At 45.3% G+C, this 19,167-nt stretch overlaps 1 protein-coding gene across 10 annotated transcripts in view; it reads left to right on the forward strand.

Annotated features, from left to right (window-relative positions):
- The window catches only part of PRRC2B (proline rich coiled-coil 2B), a 44,262-nt gene that overhangs the window by 18,818 nt on the left and 6,277 nt on the right, over window positions 1-19,167 (forward strand). For 6 of the 10 annotated variants that reach the window (XM_072352470.1, XM_072352464.1, XM_072352465.1 and 3 more), the window contains exons 9-29: window positions 9-151; window positions 731-821; window positions 1,164-1,356; window positions 1,731-2,046; window positions 2,697-2,872; window positions 5,303-5,504; window positions 6,399-6,618; window positions 7,242-9,299; window positions 10,314-10,513; window positions 11,406-11,551; window positions 11,855-11,996; window positions 12,244-12,326; window positions 13,026-13,217; window positions 13,357-13,551; window positions 13,989-14,075; window positions 15,028-15,132; window positions 15,688-15,880; window positions 16,384-16,481; window positions 17,168-17,295; window positions 18,219-18,459; window positions 18,942-19,118. In XM_072352470.1, coding sequence (XP_072208571.1) covers window positions 9-151; window positions 731-821; window positions 1,164-1,356; window positions 1,731-2,046; window positions 2,697-2,872; window positions 5,303-5,504; window positions 6,399-6,618; window positions 7,242-9,299; window positions 10,314-10,513; window positions 11,406-11,551; window positions 11,855-11,996; window positions 12,244-12,326; window positions 13,026-13,217; window positions 13,357-13,551; window positions 13,989-14,075; window positions 15,028-15,132; window positions 15,688-15,880; window positions 16,384-16,481; window positions 17,168-17,295; window positions 18,219-18,459; window positions 18,942-19,118 — 5,386 coding nt within the window. The remainder of the gene's footprint in view (window positions 1-8; window positions 152-730; window positions 822-1,163; window positions 1,357-1,730; window positions 2,047-2,696; window positions 2,873-5,302; window positions 5,505-6,398; window positions 6,619-7,241; window positions 9,300-10,313; window positions 10,514-11,405; window positions 11,552-11,854; window positions 11,997-12,243; window positions 12,327-13,025; window positions 13,218-13,356; window positions 13,552-13,988; window positions 14,076-15,027; window positions 15,133-15,687; window positions 15,881-16,383; window positions 16,482-17,167; window positions 17,296-18,218; window positions 18,460-18,941; window positions 19,119-19,167) is intronic. The other 4 variants (XM_072352469.1, XM_072352471.1, XM_072352473.1 and 1 more) reach the window with 3 other exon arrangements.

Raw genomic sequence — 19,167 nt, forward strand, 5'->3', positions numbered from 1 at the left:
ATCTGTAGAAAAGAGAACAGGCTTGGCCTGTCTCGCCCAGCACGTCCGCTTCGGCAGCTTGTAGAGAGAGCACCTCGACCCACCATTATCAATGCAGAGAACCTGAAGGGGCTGGATGAACTAGATAATGATGCGGATGATGGATGGGCAGGTACAGTACCTCTGTCATTTAGCTTCAAGCAATGACTTAGCAGGTAAAACAAAGTAACTGCTCTTCCCTGCAGAGTGGAATTGCCAGAAAGTTCTAGTGGCTCTATTTCACTACTGTAGAATGGATAAGGGGGAGGAAGGGATGGTCAGCGCAGTTGTGAAGGTGCTCTTGGTGTACATGATGACACAATGGATCCTTCTGATCCTTCCATCACAGTACTCTAGGAACTGGATCTGAAGACTCCTAAAAACTGAAAACACCAAGCAGCAGTAGTGTGCAAGAGCAGTGAAGAGTTAATCCCACCTTTTCAGTTCTGGCAGTATGCAGTTATGCAGTCTAGTTTGATAGCTGTCTCCTTACTTGCAGCCTTCCTCCCTAAGCTGTTTACTGCTTCTCTTTTGGGATCAACCTGCTGTTCAGCAGTGTGATTTCTTGCTAATTATGTAATTTCCAGAACCTGTGCTGGACATTTAGTTTTCAAAATAGTGTCTATTTCAGTGCTGGAGAAGGTACGAGTTTTTTGAGGCAGGAGCTGTTTCTTTCTTCTTATGTGCCCCTTTTCCAATTCTGCCTTCTCAGGCATTCACGATGAAGTGGATTACTCTGAGAAACTGAAGTTTAGTGAAGATGAGGAAGAAGAAGAATCTCTTAAAGATGGACGGCAGAAATGGTAAGAACTGGCTGCATCCACATCCATGTGGTTGATATATATATATATATATATTTTTTCCTCCTGCCTTATACTGATTTTGTTGATTCCACGTGCCAGTCTTTAAATGGACCTCAAGGGTGTGCATGGGTCATAGAACTAAGTGCCAAGCTGCACAACACTGAACAACTCCTTAAGCACCCTAGGAGGAAAAGCCCATTGCTTGGGCTGGTGTTTGTTTTGTTTAGATTCTTTGTTTCTATTACAGTCAGTTATCATTGCTGCTTGATGAGGAAATCCTCAAGTGCATTTTGAAGCGAGTTGGAAATGTAGTAGCAAATCTTTGTTTTTTTTTTATGAAAGGAACAGCTGGGATCCCAGAAGGCAGCGGCAGTTGTCCATGAGCTCTGCAGACAGTGCAGATGTCAAACACACCTCGGAGGAAGGAAAAAACTGGAGTGACTCAGTTGGTTTGTCTCGGTCAGTCCGGAAAGTGCAGGATTCACAGCAGCCTCCAAGGAAGATCAATGGCTGGAACTCTACGTCTGAATACCAGGTAGTTTGAGCTGATGTGCATGGACTTGTTCTGCTGAGCTAGTGGATGTGACATATCACTGTCCTTAAGAGGCCTCCCAGGCACAATACTGAGAGTGGCACGTTGATGAATTTTGCAGTTCTTTGCTTATGTGTACTGCACTGCCACTAGCAAGAAGAAATTGAAGCTGGTCCCAAGCAGTGGGGCTGTCAGACAGAAAATGGAGATACTGAAGTAGATAGCAGTAACTCCTCACTGAAAGGGGTTTTGTATGCATGAGGATAGAGAAGGATGACAGCAGGCAAGAGGGGATTTTTCTCATCATGGGATGCAGAGCTCAAGGTAGAGTATACATTTGAGTCATGATTACTGAGAAATGTTTTTTTCTTTGGTAGAAGCCCTCACAGGGAAGTGCTCTCAGACAGCAGTCCCTTGAGGAGAAAGAAGAAAAAGTGCCACTGAGACAGAAGTTTGTGCACTCTGAGATCTCTGAGGCTGTTGAACGGGCCAGGAAGCGACGGGAGGAGGAGGAGCGGCGAGCCAGGGAGGAGCGTCTGGCAGCCTGTGCTGCCAAGCTGAAGCAACTTGATCAGAAATGCAAACTGGCTCAAAAGAGTGGGGAGACCCAGAAACACACAGAGAATGAAGACGTGCGACCCTCAAACACTGAGAAAAGTGCTGTGCAAGAGAATGGTCATGTTTTCCGTAGAGGTACAGAAGCATTGCATGCCTTGTAAAAACTGGTTTTGTTGTTGTTTGTTTTTTTTTTTTTATGATTGTGCTAATCTTTCCCCTGAGTTGAGGGAGAGTTCCTGGAAGAGGGAGCATTTGGGGGTGGTGCCTAAGAGATGAGCTGCCTCATGTATTCTGTGGAGTATTTTGGGTTGATGATGAAGGTTCACTTGAGGGGAGAGCAGGAAAAATAAAAAGTAACTATTAAAACAAGGAAACAAGCATGAGCTTCTTTGCTTATTTTAACCATGCTCAATTAGCTGTGCTGTCAGAGACCTTGTTGGAGTAGGCCTCCTAGACGGATGATGGTTGGATGATGCTATTTGTGATGAGGCTGCTAGTCACAAAATCATTTTATTGGGAAGTGTTGACAAATTCAAGAAGTAACAGAGTGAATGGACTTTGTTATGCAGTGCTGAAGCAGAAGGCTGATAGCAGAGGTGGATTTCAGAATCTAAAACAAGAGCTGTAAGTGCAGATCACAGATTGTGAGGTGCTACATATGACTGTAGTAAAGTTCAACCACGTAACACAATCAGCACGTGTCTGCAGTTGTGTCTATTTTCTCTGATGTACACACAAACTGTGTCATGGGTGGGACTCATCATGGCTTATTTTCCTCTCTCCAGCAACCCCTGAGTTTCACACGCAGGATGTCTCTGGCTATCTGGAAGAGGAGACTCCTGCCCCAGCAGCACCTCAAAGCAGCAGTGAGGAGGAACTCAGAGAAGCTCCATCCCCAGCACAGGAATTCAACAAATACCAGAAGTCTCTTCCCCCACGATTCCAGAGGCAACAGCAGCAGGTAATAGGTGTGATACTCCTTCCCCACCACTTTGGACCCCCATATAATAGCTGTCTGCCTGATTTTCAGTGCTGTCAGTGTCAGGTAACCAACTGATCCTTGGGCTGGGAGGTGACAGCTGCTGGTTCTCCTCTAGCTTTTTTTCCCTGTTCTTGATCACAGATGTCTACTGTGTAACACACATGGAAGGGCTCTCTGCGTAGGTTACATGATTTTTTTTTGCCTCTTATACTGGAGCTGTTCTGCTAACAGTTTTCTGTGACTGGAGAGAGGCGTGGGCAGGCCAGGTTTATCACTTGCCTGGGAGAAAAGTAGATGCTGTCAGAAATGTCGACTTGTCTGGCACTGTTGTCTCTGCGTCTCCTGACAGTGTGACATCTTAGGACAATGTGGTGTGTAGCAGAGCTCTGGTTTGCAAATGTGTGCATGTACTGAAAGCCAGGGACTTTCACCTTCCTGTGTTCAGGGTCAAAAAGCAGTAGTGGCTATGTTGGTACTTACGGATCCAGCAAAGTGTCTAACGCTTTTGGCTGGTAGTAAACCTGGTAAGTGCCTGTTCTTATTCCCCGGCACAGAATAGAAGCTGATGATCTTCAGCACTGCTGCAGTGACGGGGTGCTGAATATGCAGGCCAAGGGAAAGGAGGCTGATTTCTCTGGGGACCAGCCATTTGCATTTGATTTAATGCTTGCTGTATGCTTACCCTGTTTGGTATGGGTAGCCATTCGCCTGCCAGGGTCAAACTGTGCTTAAGTTGACAGCTGGTTGAACTCTGTTTCTGGACTGAATGTGAGTGGTATGAAGTAGTATGCTTCTTGTTCCATTTCCTGCCTTTGCAAGAGGGAGGTGATTTTTTTTACATCTGCTCTGATTTTCTATACAACCTCTTTTTCTGTGAGGCTCTTGTTGATCAGTATTTTCTTTGCAGCACAAATATGTATTTGTTTTGTTTCATAGACGATTCTTTCTGGGCACTGAGAAACTAGTCTGAATTGCTTCACATGACTTCTGTTTCCCAGCTTTGCAGTACTTTACATGTCATGTGTGCTATCCAGCCTTCCCTGCGGCAGTGAGCCTCTCTCCTTTGGGCAGCAGCAATACTCATGCTTGTGATAACAGTGTTAATTGTCAGTCTTCATACAATAACCATCTGAAATGTGATGTTATCAACTCTGCTGCACACCTTAGCAAAGATGTGAAGATTTGGCTTTGCTTGGAAGCTTAATTACTCTCATGGCTTTTCCCTGTGACATTTTCATGAATCAAATGTGCAACAACAAATGTTGGTGTTACTCTTCTTAAGAAATGCTCTGAAGCTAAAATGATTGGATGTCTTTGCTGTCATACTATTAATACCTCAGCTCATTGTTACTGGAAGAACATTAAATTTTCATTTTCTCCCACCCTTTGTGTTGTTAGCATGTATGAGGCAGTTCGTTTATTGCTGCTTTTGTGGCAGTGGTTTCATGAAAAGAAAAAAGCTAATGCCATCAATGCTGTCTTTTATAAAATACTTCATCTGGAAGAGTAGGTAACCTAATCTTTGTGTTTATCAGATTTTTCTCTCCAGCTGTAATGACTTTCAGTTTTAGATATAAGTTTGCCTCTTTCACTGCATTAGGGATTGCCTTTTTTGTAAACAAGTACTGTATTTGACACTGTAAGCTCAGTAAGAAAAGTGTGGTGACAAACTTGACATGTTAACAGGTGTATTTCCTGTTAATTAGAGCTGTTTATGTTTTGAAAACTTTCTTCAGTACACAGAGTTCTCTTCAAATACTGGTTCTTCTTGGACCTTAGGCAATAGTTAAACGTTGAGTCAAATTAACATCATAACACTCCTCATCTAAAGGAAGGTAAACTGGCCATGTGGGAAATGGAAAACAGCCCAGCGGTGTCAGTCCATCTCCGGAGGATGCACAGGAAATACTATGAAATATTAACAGCTCTCCTAATTGAATTTAGAATGTTCTTATCTAATCTGTTTGGCTAACATGAATAGGACTATTATGCACACACACTAAATAACTTACAGTGGCATTTCCTTCAAGGAGCAATGTCTCCTGAGGTATTTAGTTCTAGCTAAGGGATGATGTTTGACAGGAAACTGTCCTGTATCTTATGGGAATGTTGAGAAAAATATGAACTCCTGTCTTGAAGCTGATCTTTTCCATTTGAGTATGCAGTGGGCCCATAGTGGTGACCTGATCTCTTGGCTGTGTTTAATGTGTCCTGGGTAGTTTAAGAAAAACAGCACTTGCTGCATTTTCTGTTTGTGGTGAATTGTTTGTAACTGCCTTGCTTTCCTCTCCAGATTGTTTTTGAGCCTCATACACAATGAATGCATTTTCTTTGGTCTAGTCAGGTTACAAGTGTGGTTTCTTGTACCATGACAGTTAATGTCTAATGGCCCATCCTTCCTCCCTGCAGGAGCAGCTGTACAAGATGCAGCACTGGCAGCAGCAGCAAGTCTATCCTCCCCCATCCCATTCCCATCGAACTTTCTACCCACCACACCCCCAGATGCTTGGCTTTGACCCTCGCTGGATGATGATGCCCTCTTACATGGATCCCCGCATGGCTCAGAGTCGTGCTCCTGTGGATTTCTACCCTTCAGCTCTTCACCCTTCAGGTGAGATACTTTCAGTGTTTCCCTTTATCATAGCAGTTGACTTGGTCCAGTATCTGGAAAGCTACTCTCAAACCTAAGACTTTGGGAGTTGGTTTTCCAGATTTTAGAATGTGAGGATTGTCTTACAGTCTTAAAGCTTCTGCAAGTGCCCAGGTGCTCAGTGTCCTCAGGACTGGTATTTCAGGTAGTTTCTGGTCATTGGGAAGGATGATCTGTTGAGATAGTTATGGCTCTCCTAACTTGCTGTGCTTTGTCTGTCTCACCTCAGCCCAGACTTCTTATCCTGGCTGGCTGGCTGGCTGCAGTAAACCTCTAGGGATGAGAAAGTCAGTTGAGATGAGGACTACTGAGTAAACAAAGGAGGTTAGGAGGGAAAGCATATTGCCTGTCCATCTTCTGCACTGTATTGGGATATCATCCTTAACAGCTGTGGGGCCATAGAGGGTAGAAAGGTAGATCTTCCCCTTAAGAAGAGTAGGATCAGTTTGGGAATGATTGGCAAACATAGTGGGAAAATCTGTAGTTTCTGGGAAGGTGCTAGAAGCACAGAGCTTAACTTGTTACTAATCTTCAGAGATATGAATATAAACACTAGGGTGTATAAAATTACTCCCTTGAGTCTGTGGCTTGTTTTCATGCACCTGCTTGCTGCCAAGCCTGTGATGGTGTGTAGTGAGCAAGCTGGTCTCTCTAGGCTGTGTCACCTGCTATGTCAGTCCAGGTGTGTTTCCCAGCTGTGTATTTCCCAAGCACAGGCTCCTCTCTGCAGAAAGGTTTCTATGGCTGCAGTCACCTGCAGTCCAGGAAGGAAGGGGAATCAAGCTAGTGCTAGATTGTTAATTCTTCCTGACAGTGAGATAGTAGTGTTAACGATACAAACTCTGTCATGACCAGGAATTATGAAGCCCATGATTCAGCAGGACTCCATCGGTGGGAACAGCTGTCGATCTGAAGATCAGAACTGTCAGGCAGGTCAGGTGGAAAGGAAGGCTGCTCCCATGGACCCAGTGCCAGTTTGGGGCCAGGAGAGCTATGCATCTCTGCAGAGCAAAGGGTACTCCCTGTCACATCAAAAGCAGTCTGACAGCATGACCATGGAGGGGCTGCATGCCAGGTGAGTGCAGATCTCCCCGTCCTCACACATGCTACGGTGGGAGGCCATTTCTTACTGGAAAGCAGGCTTCAGAGTTGATTTAAAGATGTCAGACGGGCCGGGATACTGATCTGGTAGCACCCTTATGTTGCTGAGTTTCTTTGTTGTGAAGTTGCTTGCAGACTGACTTAACTCAGTTTTTCTGGCTGATGCTGGTCCAGACTGACCAGTTTTGGAGCCTTGTGGGGCTGCCTGTTCAGTAGCAGTTGCTTGTCATTTACATGGATAGGTACTGAAAATGATGAGTCAAATGGTTTTCATTTCTTGTTTGTTTCCTAATTCTTTTGGACTTACTGAATTCAGTTACTTGTTGGAGGGCTGCATTTTCCTTTATTTCTGAAGTTTGCTGCCCATGATAGAAACTGTTTTCTTTATCATCCATTGATTTGGCAAACCAGATAGTACAGCCTGGGACCATAATAGAATAGAATGCCCTGCATTTGGGTACTTGCAGGCTCATTGTCTCATGATGTAGAACAAAACCTAATTTATTTTTTTGTACCTCTTGTGCTCATCTTGGGCCCTTGGGTGCACTCTGTGCTTTGCATTAGCTGACTGTTTTATGTTTGTTGTTTCCTTCATAGAAATGGCAGTTCTTACTCTTCCTCTCCTGGAAGGCCAGAGAATCTGAATACCCAGCGAGATCTATTTGAGGAGAGAGGGGAGGAATACTTGAATGCTTTTGACAAGAAGGCCCAAGGAGACTTTGACAGCTGCCTGTCTTCTCAGAGGCTAGGCCAAGATCTCTTATTTCAGCATCAGGAGAGCGTGCAGGAAACCTGTCCTTCCAGCAACCGCCATGCAAGTTTGAGATGTTCACCTCTAGAGCCTGATTTTATCCAAGCGGAGAAGAAACCTGAATATAATGGCTGGGATATCAGCCACCATCAGAAACCTTTAGAGGCTGCAGTGGAGATTACTGAAGAAGTTCCCAGAAATGAGCAGTCATTCACTGCTGACCCGTGGAAGAAAGAAGGCGCTAATACCAAACAGCCTGCTGAGGAGACAACAGAGTGGGCCCCTGAGAACCGAAACACAGGTGTCCAACAGCAGGAGCAAATTGGGAGGACACGACGATCAGGCCCAATCAAAAAGCCAGTCCTGAAAGCCCTCAAGGTGGAGGAGAAGGAAAAGGAGATGGAGAAGGTCAAACTGGAGGGAGATGACACCTCACGCCATCTGAAGGAGAAGGTGACTGTTCAGAAAGTGGAAAACGAGTCAGACGATTCTGCAGCCTTACTGAGCTCCACACATTATCTGCTGGATGACAAAGGCTCTTCCCAAGCCAGCCTTGCCAGAGAGGCTGAGAAGTCACAAGAGGAAGAGGAGGAGGAGGAAGATAAACCAGAAAGAACCTGGGAGAACAAGCTCTCCAGAGAGTCCAGTGATCTTCCTCCCACGAAAAGAAATAACTGGATCTTCATTGATGAAGAACAAGCCTTTGGTGGCAGAGGTCAAGGGCGTGGGCGAGGGAGAGGCTTCAGGGAATTCACTTTCAGGGGCCGAGGCACTGTTGTGAGCAGTCGGGGAGTCTATAACAACCAGCGGAGCAGCCGAGGGCGAGGGCTCCGGGAGTTCAACCAACCAGAGGATTTCCCCAGGGGCAAGCCAAGGCGACGGATTGCAAGTGAGACACATAGTGAAGGGTCAGAATATGAGGAGCTCCCCAAACGTCGTCGGCAGAGGGGCTCAGAAAACAGCAATGATGGCTCTGTGCTGGACAGAGATGACAGTGATTTGAAGAAGGGAGACTTCAAAGAGTCTTGGAGGTCCAACAAAATCTATTCAGATGATCACACTAGTCTCGACCCTAAAATGAGGGCTCCAAGGGCTTTTGGGAGGTCACTGCCACCAAGACTAAGCAACTCTGGCTATGGGCGAAGAGGTTTCATGGGCAAGGAGCCAGGCCAGTGGCAAGGCAGGAGTGGGGGAGTGGGGTGGCAAGAGTACAGCCACACCTCTCCATCAGATGCTTTTGGGAGCCGGCAACAGTCTGACAGAGACTACATTCAGGATTCTTACAAACATGTGGATTCCTTCTCTAGCCGAGTTTTTGATGAGAGCCATCTAGATGACAAGAGGCACTTCTTCCAGGAGGATTACTTAGCAGATCAGGAGAACATTGAGAACAGGCCATTCAGGAGGCGGCGTCCCCCACGTCAAGACAAGCCCCCACGCTTCAGGCGCCTCAGGCAAGAACGAGAATCAGTTGGTCAGTGGAACCCTGATGAAGGAGGCCCCAACCTGCTGCCCAGCCAGTGGCCAGGACGGCCCAAACTGAGCACTGCAGAGAAGAGCAGCATCTCGGGCAGACGGTCTCCTGAGCTGTCCTACCAGAATTCCTCGGACCATGCCAATGAGGAATGGGAGACAGCATCTGAAAGCAGTGACTTCAGTGAGCGTCGGGAGAGGCGAGATGGAGTTTCGGAGAGTGAGGGCCAGCTGGAGAGTGGCCTTGGGAGTGGCAGCTTGGGAGAGAAGAGAGAGCTAGCAAAAAGGAGCTTCTCAAGCCAAAGGCCGCTGGTGGACAGGCAGAACCGCAAGGCTGAGCCAGCAGCATATGTGGAGCAGTCTGTCAGGACTGTAGGAGCAGCTTCACGATATGAGAGCCAGCAGAATGGGACGCTCATAAAAAGTAAAAGGTAAAGTTGCTTTCTCATGTGCAAATATCTGTTATCTGGTATATGGATAACAGGTCCATGGAGAACGGCTGGCATGTGAGTGGGGGAAGCTGTTGCCTGTATCTCTTCCAGTCTAATGCAGGTGATTTCCACCACTACTTATCCATGTTTAATGTGTCTGTATTTACCTGAGCAAATAATTTCTTAGACCTTAGCAGGGTCTGGTGTTGAATGGTAAGGCAGTGCTGTGCCTTTCTGAGGTGACGGGAGGAGTTTCTCCTGTAAGTACTGTAAGATAATTCTGACACTAAGAATCAGGTATTTTCTCTAGCGTGTCTTGTGAAGAATCTCATGATTCACCAGCACTGAGAATGCTGAGTTAGCTGTACCTTGTTTCTGAGCTGCTTTGATGGCTACTTTTTTTTTTAACATTCTTCTTTAGTAAGAGCAGGAGATAAAGGTTCTTGTGAAGCTTCATCATATCAAGCTTAAAATGGTCATAAATAGGCAACTTGTGCTTTGTGATCTGTTGTCTTGTGTCCTGTCTCCACCAGCTCATGAGAAACAAGGAAAGAAAATGGGGCAAAATGATTTTTGTGGAGGCTCAGTATTGCAGTCTTCCCTCCGTCTGTCTCCCTTCCTCTCACCTTATATGTGTCAGGGAATGTGTGCCAATCGCAAAGAAGAACAAAGGAGTTAGTAGGCTGGTGTCACAGGAGGGTGGGAGACGCTGATTCAGAAGCACAAAGCCCTCCCTGCAGGGACAAGCTAGAATATTGGCCTTATTGCAGGGGCAGCCTGTTGGCTGACTCATGAGTTCAGGTATTGTTCTGTTTTCAACCCACTTACCCGGTAGTTCTTGTAATGGACTGTGTGCTCAGAATTAATATCTTCTGTTGAGCAAACAGTGGGGAAGGATGAGGTGTGAGTAGAAACCTGATAAGGAAAATACAACCCATGCATTTATTTTTTTTTTTCTTGTTGCTTTTCATCTTCTAGGGATGAACCTTATTCCTTTCTCTTCTTACCTTGTAGGTCTCCAGAAGAAGGAGGGGGCCTTGGCAACACCAGTGGTGGGAGCAGCCACTCCATTTACAGCCTGGATAGGGCCTCTCTTGCTAACTCAGAGAACACAGAAGGGCCAGGTAAAAAGTCAGAGAAGGAGACGAAGTCCACTGTGCAGAGAGCAAGCGAAAAGGGAGAGACGTTGTCACAATTTGAACTGAATTATGGAAGTGAGTAGTGTCATCTCTTTTTTTTAGTTTTAAGCATTAACAGACTGTAGCTTACTTCAAGCCTGGCTAGTTCAACCCAGTGTAACTTTAAATATCAAGTTAGATTTTCTTGAACAAGAAAATTCCAGAGTTTCTAAGTGGGGACAACATGGAAGGCACATAAAATTAAAACTCAAATTTTCAGCCAGATCTAGCTTGATCTTCTAGATGTTTCTGCTATAGAAAGTTTGGTTCCAGAGAGAGATGAGGCTGTTTTGTGTTTTGATTTAAAATGTTACATTTCAAGCCCCCAAATTCTTTCACAGTGGGAAAGAAAAGAGCATTTAAAGGGGGGAACCTGGATCCTGAGCTTTTAGCAAGCAGGCAAAAAATAAGTAGCTCTGAAAATACTGGCATTAACAGAATCAGAATATCCTGAGTTGAAAGGATGCCTATAAGAACCATAGAATGCAGCTCCTGGCTTCACACAAGATGACACTCACTCCTCTTTCCTCCAGCTTTTTGCCATTAGTGGAACTGAAGCTTTACACCCAAAGCTCATGGACGATTTCTAAAGGTGGTTGTGCCTGCTTTGTCCTGGCCAATACTTAGAGAGGTGTGAGATTCATTTCCACTGACAATACACCTGAAGTGACCTGATTTATTGTGTTTCCAAGCAGCCTCAGCTGGAGCATGCTTAACATGAGGCAGAGGAGAGCAAAGTCTTGGAGGATAGCATGACTAGTTGATGTCAACGGGCAACTATGGCTTAGTTTTCAAAGCTTAGCTGCAGTGCTGCTGACTAAACTTGCTTATTTGTTTGTAGTAAGTAGGTCCTATTTAGAATGCATTCTAAATGAGAGTGATTATAAAACTTCATATGCGTACACTTCTTTTTATGTACTTTGTTTAGGTACCATCATTGATAATCGGGTGTCAAACACAGCAGAGGAGAACGAAGTGGGATCTTTGGCAGGTGAAGGCTTCATTGAAGTTCTTACTAAAAAACAACGTCGTTTGCTGGAAGAGGAAAGAAGAAAGAAGGAGCAGGCAGCTCAGGTGAGGAGTAGGAGGTAGAAAATTGTCCTGTCATTTCTACTTTGCTTTGAGCTGCAGCATTCCCTAACACTGGGGGGGGGAAAAAGTCATAGCATTTTTTCACTTGTGAAACACAATTCAGTTACATGAGTTAGGGGCTTTTCATGGTTGGATTTGATGATCTCTAGAGGTCCATCTCAACTTCTACAACTCTGATTCTGTGTGCTACTGGCACTTAGAAATCCAGGATTAAACTTGCCAGGAACAGGCTTTATTAATCCAGATCAGTGGCAGGTCTAACAGCCTGTGCTTTTTCTATCTTAGGCACCAGCTAAGGCCCGTGTTCTTCAATCTCGCATTCCTCCTCGATTTGCTAAGAAGCAGAACAGCTTGTGCTTGGAGCAAAGTGATGTAACTGTGTCTGGAAACAGCCTGGGCACAGAAATCTGGGAGAGCAACAGCCCAGGTAAGTTTGGGAGTGTTTGGGTTATTTCACACAAGCAAGGTGTACGTGCTTAAGAGGAGATGAATTTCTTTTTTCTGATGATGTAAATGGGATGGGTGCTGGCAGAACTCCAATAACTTCGAGGTAGTGAAAATATCCTTTCTTAAATCTAGAAATGAAATGTTAGTTGTGCAACATGCACAGTGCAGAAGATGTGCTCACAGTTCTGTTTAAAGAAACTGAACTCTACCCCTGCATTTTCTTCCAGCTCTTTCAGTTCAGTCTCCTGGAAGTGATTCCTGGAGCAAGCCTGTAAATACCTTCAATGGTACTGAATCTAGTTCCACTGAGGTAAGTGGCAACTCATGTGCCATTCAGGTATCGTGTCTGTAAGATTTTAACATAGATGGCTTATGCTTCTCATTGCTCCATCTGTGCTTAGTGACTGTCAGCTCTGCTTGTGCGATTCTAAACTCTGTGCAGTTCTGATCTGAGCTTCATGCTGCTCTAACCTGGAGGGCCAAGTGCTGCTTAGAGTTAGATGTGGGTGCAAGTCTGCAGTAACTGTTTGGTAGGTGTATTCCAGGGTTGTGCTCCTAACTGAAGCAATCTCTGTTGTCCAGGAAAGTGAAATATCATAGATAATGGTTTTTTATGCCTCATTCCTGTGAGCAGCGTGTAGCTGTAGCCTTAATGCAGTGATGGCAGAGGAAGTTTCAGAATGTTTCACCTGTGGAGGCCAGAGTTCAGGTCTGGTTTGGTTCACAAGAAACTTAAGTTTGGCAGTCTTAGCCTACTTGCCATGTGTGCTACTTTCACTTTATTCTGAAGCTACAGTGGGGTTAATGTTTTGGTTAGCCCGTCTCAGGTTTGTGTAGCAGTAAAGCAGTAGCCAAGGGAATGCTGCAGGTCAAGACCCAACTCCTCTATAGTTAACCAAGAATGTGATTTCAAAAGGGAACGTGGTCTTGCCGTTTTCTGGGATATTTTTCCTCCTTTGTGGATTTGGGTCAAAGTCCGGGGCTTTAACGCATTTCGTGCTTTGCATAGCAGGGTTTTAAAGGCAGCCAGGGGGATAGTGGCATTGACTTGAGTGCGGAGTCTCGGGAATCCTCCGCGACCTCCTCTCAGCGCAGTTCTCCATATGGCACCCTCAAACCAGAGGAGATGAATGGGGCTGGCCTGGTGGACCCAAAGCCTGACTGCCAGAAGGAGCAAGTGCAGAAGCAATCTGATAAAAAGGTAATCTGGATTTGCAGCCAAGCCAGAGCACGTAGTGAGAGAACTTGTGAAGTGGTTCTTTTGTTCTTAATAGCACATTTAAGGCTTGAGATGGGGTTATTTGGTCTTTTTGTCTCAGCCTCTCTGCTTTCCTGTTAAGGATTCAGATCAAGGCTCAGGACAGAACAAGGAACACAAGCCTGGACCAATCGGCAACGAGCGCTCCCTGAAAAACAGAAAGGGTTCGGAGGGAACGGAACGGCTGGAAGGGAATATTCCCCCTGTTAATGGGGTGGAAATTCACGTGGATTCTGTACTTCCTGTGCCACCCATTGAATTTGGAGTAAATCCTAAAGTGAGGATTGAATTTAATTTTATCTTCTTGGTGGTGAGCTTGTTGAGATGTGAAAGGTGGTTTGAGGCAGCAGGATTGCTTAGAGGAAGCTTCCAGGGTATACACTGTGGATTTGCCTTAGATTTCATTGACACAAACCAGGTACTCAAGATGTGTTGGCCAAATGCATAATATCCTTTTGTAAGTAGTGTCGCAGGGACCTGTTGGGGTGGTGAGAGATGTGATAGACAAAGTAGTGGCCTTCTAAGCCTTTGTGCCTCTGGGGATTGCCTGCTGCTGAGAGCTGAGAAGCATCTCCATGTTGTCTTCCAGCGAGGCTTACTGAAGGACAGTCTTTAGTTTCTATTGTCATGATTCAGGCAAAAGTCATTAACCATGAGAAGCAAACTGGTGGCCCTTGGGTCTGGATTTGAATGTTGTGTGTTCCACTTCTTCAGGACTCTGACTTCAGCTTGCCGCCTGGTTCTGTTTCTGGCCCTGCAGCTAACCCTGTCACCAAATTGCAGGATGCCTTGGCCAGTAATGTAAGTATCTCTTCTTTGTTTTTGTTTCAATTCATATGACTTTCTCCTTGGTTAAATCTCAGGTGCTACCAAACAGAGAAAGCACGTTTCTTTGCAGTTGACTTCACATTTAATGCTCAGGCATCTCACGTGACAAAGATCCTTAATGGAAATCTGTTGCCCTCAAGATAAAAATGAGCATCACAGGCTTGGGAGTGATACAGAGGGCGAGTCTGTTATCATTCAGTGACCTGTGTGAAGCCAGGAGGTTTTAGAGATCTCTGAGATGAGCAGTCTCCCCTCCCTGTGGCACAGAGGAGTGCTGGTAATGGTAGTGATGGGCATACTGGTGTTTTTAGGTCTAGACTAGCAGCTTCCTCAGAAGATCTCGTCTGCCACAGCACAACACAGAACAGTTACCTTGTTAAGCCAGGCCCTTCAAGAAGTTTCCTGGCTTGTTCCAGCCATCTGTGTATTTCATTATTATATGCACAGGATTGAGCACACTGGAAGCCCAGATTGTAGCTCAGCTGCAGACAGCAGTGTGAGAAACTCGTAAGGCTGCTTTTGAAATGCCTTCAAGTTTGTAGGCGGTTAGAATTTTTGAGACATGCCTTAAGGGGTCTTTCTTTTGAGAAATGCTCTTTCAGAAACAAGTATTGTGTGAAATTCAGGTAAGATCCCAAGTATGTGTCTTCTGCAGGTTTTGTTACTGAGTCTAGTTGATGTTTAAATGGACATTGACGTAACTCTATGTAAAGGGTGTGGTTGCACGCCATCAAAGCTCTGTTGATTCCATCACAGTGGAATAACAGTTCTACAATAACAGAGTGGATAATAGTTCAGTGCAGTACTTAACTCCTGCTCCTGAGGCTTGAATCCTTTGAGGTGTATTTACTGTATCTGCCAGCTGAGGCTGTATTACCTCTTGAATTTTTCCTTGAATGTTCACCATTCACCAATCTCCTCTCAGGCAGGGTTAACGCAAACCATTCCCATTCTGCGAAGAGATCATCACCTTCAGAGGTGCATTGGCCTGAACCCAATGTCCTTCCCCACCGCAGAGCTTACTCTTAAGGTAAGTAAGTTGGCATATGTGCTTGTCCTCAAAGTGGGTACTTTGTCTGCTTGACCAGAGTAGTAAGGAGGAGTGGACTTTCTCTGTGTTCTTTTAGACACTGCTAAATCTGTAAGTATTTCCTGTAATAGTTAATTATATTTGCTGTTTGTCATGGATGAAGAGGGATGAGTTCCAGCAGTCCTGGGTGCTGAAGTCCTCATTAATTGTACAAGTAAACGTGTGGCAGAGCTTTCTGACTAGTGATTGTCTCAGTAACTGGGTAAGGTAACTCATCAGTGGTCTTAGACACCTGTTGTTTAAAAACAACAAAAAAGAAACACCCCCCCCTTTCCACCCCCAGAACAACTTGTCAAATATCCAGGGGGATGAGTGTGTGGGATACTTACCCCCCAGGGAATGGATATGAAGCCGCTTGATCAGAGACCTGTTAGCGTTTTACTCTGACTAGAGTGGATTTAAATTGAACTAATAGTTTACAGATGAGCAGCTCTAGACCTCAGTATTATCCTCCATGTTTGAGTTGTCTGCAGTTATCGCCCTTCATTTCCATAGATGGAGTCTGCTCGTAAGGCTTGGGAAAACTCTCCTAGTTTGCCAGAACAGAACTCTCCAGGAGGTGCGGGCTCAGGCATCCAGCCTCCTTCCAGTGTTGGAGCTTCCAATGGTGTCAGCTACAGCTCTTTTGGTGGAGTTTCTATGCCTCCTATGCCTGTGGCGTCCGTAGCACCTTCTGCATCTATTCCAGGTATGGAAAGAAACATACCTGGAGTCTGACTTCTGGGTCCCAAAGGACCTCTCCTGCATGCAGTGAGAGTTCTTCTCATTTCTCAGTTCAAAGTGGATAATGAGTCAGCCATTGTAGCTAATTTGTTTAGAAAACACTCTATTTCCAAGTTGGGTCATTTATTTCCCCCACTCCCACCCTGGCAAATTCTTCCCTCATTTTGCTTGAATATCCCATGTTCAGATATGCAGGCACAGGAGTGGTGTACCATGTTCCTCTTGGTGCCGCTCAGGGTAAAAAATGGCTTTTAGATTGCTTATGTGAAGGTCTCAGATATCCTGCTTGCCCTTTCTGTTCCTCCTAGCTACAGATGTGCGGTGATTGCAGAGCAGGTTTCTGGCATATAGGAATAGTTTGGAGCACAGATTGCCAGTTCCTGAGCTGTTAGTTTTGGTGGGCTGGTGGGTCTCTGTTAGGTGCTGTGCCTGCACCTTAAATTACAGCCTCTCTTCTCTGATATTTAGGTAACCATATTCCACCCCTGTATCTGGATGGCCATGTATTTGCAAGTCAGCCCCGCCTGGTTCCTCAGACGATACCTCAGCAGCAAAGCTACCAACAAGTAAGGGAGACATGTAACTAACTAATGGTTTTTCAAGAAGTCTTCAGGGTGATGTGTAAGAAACAGTGTTTATCTCTCTGATAGTCCAGGGGAGCTAGTCCAAGTTCAGGCTGGGTATTAGGAAAAGATCCCTTGCTAAGAGGGTTCTTGGAACAGGCTCCCCAGGGATGTGGTCACAGCACAGAGTTCTAAAAGCATTTAGACAACATGCTTGGACATGTCATTTATTTTTTTAGGTAGTCCTGTGTGGAGCCAGGAGTTGGACACAGTGATCCCTGTGGGTCCTCTCCAGCTTAGGATGTGTCTGTGGCTAGCAGTAAATTCTACAGCCAATCAATACTGATGGGAGATTTCATTCGACTGAGTAAATAGGGTGTTGGTAGGGTTGAGGAGAGGCAGCCTCCTCAGGGTAGGAGTGCAAGTAAATGCAAACTTGGTGCACTGTGTGTGAAGTACGTTGGTCCCCTTATGTATCCATCAGATGCCTGTTGGAACACTCTTCTCTCTCAGGTGCAGTTTCTTTCCCTGCCATTGTGCTCCTCTTTTGTAGGAGGGGCTGTGCAAAGCTGCAGTGTAGGTCATTGTCATGGTACATTAACTTATTGAGGAAACTGATGGCTTTATAATAGCCTGGGAGAGCTTTTGGTTGCTCTTGTACCTCTCAGTGGTCTCAATTTCTTCCATAGGCGGCTGCTGCTCAACAGATTCCCATTTCCCTCCACACATCCTTGCAGGCCCAAGCTCAGCTTGGCCTGAGGGGTGGTCTGCCTGTTTCTCAGTCCCAGGAGATGTACAGCTCCATACAACCCTTCAGGTAACTACTTTGCAATCTTTCGTTTCCTTCTGTACTCATCTCCTCTTCCCTCTCTGTTGATGTCCTGTTTCTTTCCTTTGATAACAATGCTGGAGAGCATTGGGGTAGAGAGCAAGCATATTGGGGTACATGGGGTTTTGTATGGCATGCTTCTTCTACAACAGTGGCAGAGTCTGTCCTTGAAAAATTCAGTTGTATTGCCTGCATTCTCAGACGATGTGATGCATCTTGGGAAGTATGCAGAAGGAGCAGGTTTGTGGGGTGAAAAGCAAATTTCTTAATGAGAAATTCAGGGTCAATGTTTTACTGCATTTGGCTTCTTTCTGGGGAGAAAGCTAAAGAGTTGGTTTGATCAGAGCTGAGTAGCTGCATGCAGAAATCAAATAACATTGTTATTAGATATAAACTACAAGACAAGAGGACACACCTGCTCCTTGTTGGAAAAAAGAATAGTAAGATTCAACTTAAAAATCAAATGTAAATGTCGCAACAAGAGTATTTGGCCACAAGAACTGCTTATTTGAGTTGAAGGAATAAGACATCTGCTTCAGAGTTGGGCTGGCTATAGGATTCATATGTTCTCTACCCTGTGTTTTTTTGTATTAAATGAGGGCAAGGGATCAGGGTGGTTCTTGCAGGCCTCAAAAATCTACTGGAGCTGGTTGAATCTTCTAATTCATGATTTCTGCTTTGCAAAACTTCTGGTAAATGGTGTCCTTCCTTTACTACTAAATCCAGAAGTTACTGTGCAGAGTATTAATATGAACTTTGGATGGCACACAATGTCATTTTGTTGAAGACTCCTGCAACACAAGGACAGAATTGCTGAGAACTGTTTGCTGATTGGAAGCCAGATACCTTTTGTTAGGCATTGTGTTTGTAGTCTCCAAAGGTTTTCTATGAACACTTTTTTTCTTCTCCAGGTCTCAGGTGTATATGCACCCCAGTCTATCTCAGCCCAGCACCATGGTCCTGACAGGAGGCACTGCTCTAAAGCCTCCATATTCCGCCTTCCCAGGCATGCAGCCCTTGGAGGTGGTGAAAACCCAGTCTGGATCTCCCTATCAGCCCTTGAATGGAAGCCAGACGCTGGTTTATGAAGGCCAGATAAACCAAGCAGCTGGTATGGGAGCCTCACAGATGATGGACTCTCAGCTTACACAGGTTAGGAGCAGGGCTTGCAAGTCTCTCTTGTATCATTTGTTTCTGAGACTGGGTTGTAACTTAGAGCTGCGTTAAATCGTGTTTATGTGAGCTCAGTTAACTGTGAAGAGGGAAAAGACTTTTTCATGAGATTCATCTGTGAGCTGCTGCTTCAAAATTATGGTATCTTATTTAATGAGATCCTTACTAATTACTTATCCCACTGTGATGTCCTTTTACGTTGAGATGTCCTCACCCTCCAGACAAACACTTTATGCAGAATCAAACCTTGCAGTGCTTCCCAGGTAGAAGGCTCTGATGCGATGGTTGTCTCAAAAGTACTACTTCTAAGATCCAGCAGGGTAAATTCAGCCTTAAGTTTTCGTTATTTTTATCCCAGAATGATGTCATGGTACCTTTCAGGATATTAGGAGAGAGCATCTCAACCCAACACAGCAAACTCTCCTACTGCCTTTAAGTAACTACATGTCCTTATCACACAGCTAACGATGCCTGTGCCTGGCTCCCAGCTTCCGCTGCCTCGCTATGGCTCTGGCCAGCAGCCCCTGATTCTGCCACAGTCCATCCAGCTTCCTCAGGGGCAAAACCTGCCTGTAGGAGCTCCCCGAAGAATTCTTCCTCCTGGATCACAGCCTTCAGTTCTTGCTGCCAGCAGGGAGGTGAGGATTAACTGCAGTTTTCCTCCTTGATCTTGCTTATTAATGGAGA

This window comes from Excalfactoria chinensis, chromosome 18 (genome assembly GCF_039878825.1).
Source record: "Excalfactoria chinensis isolate bCotChi1 chromosome 18, bCotChi1.hap2, whole genome shotgun sequence".
Taxonomy (NCBI): domain Eukaryota; kingdom Metazoa; phylum Chordata; class Aves; order Galliformes; family Phasianidae; genus Excalfactoria; species Excalfactoria chinensis.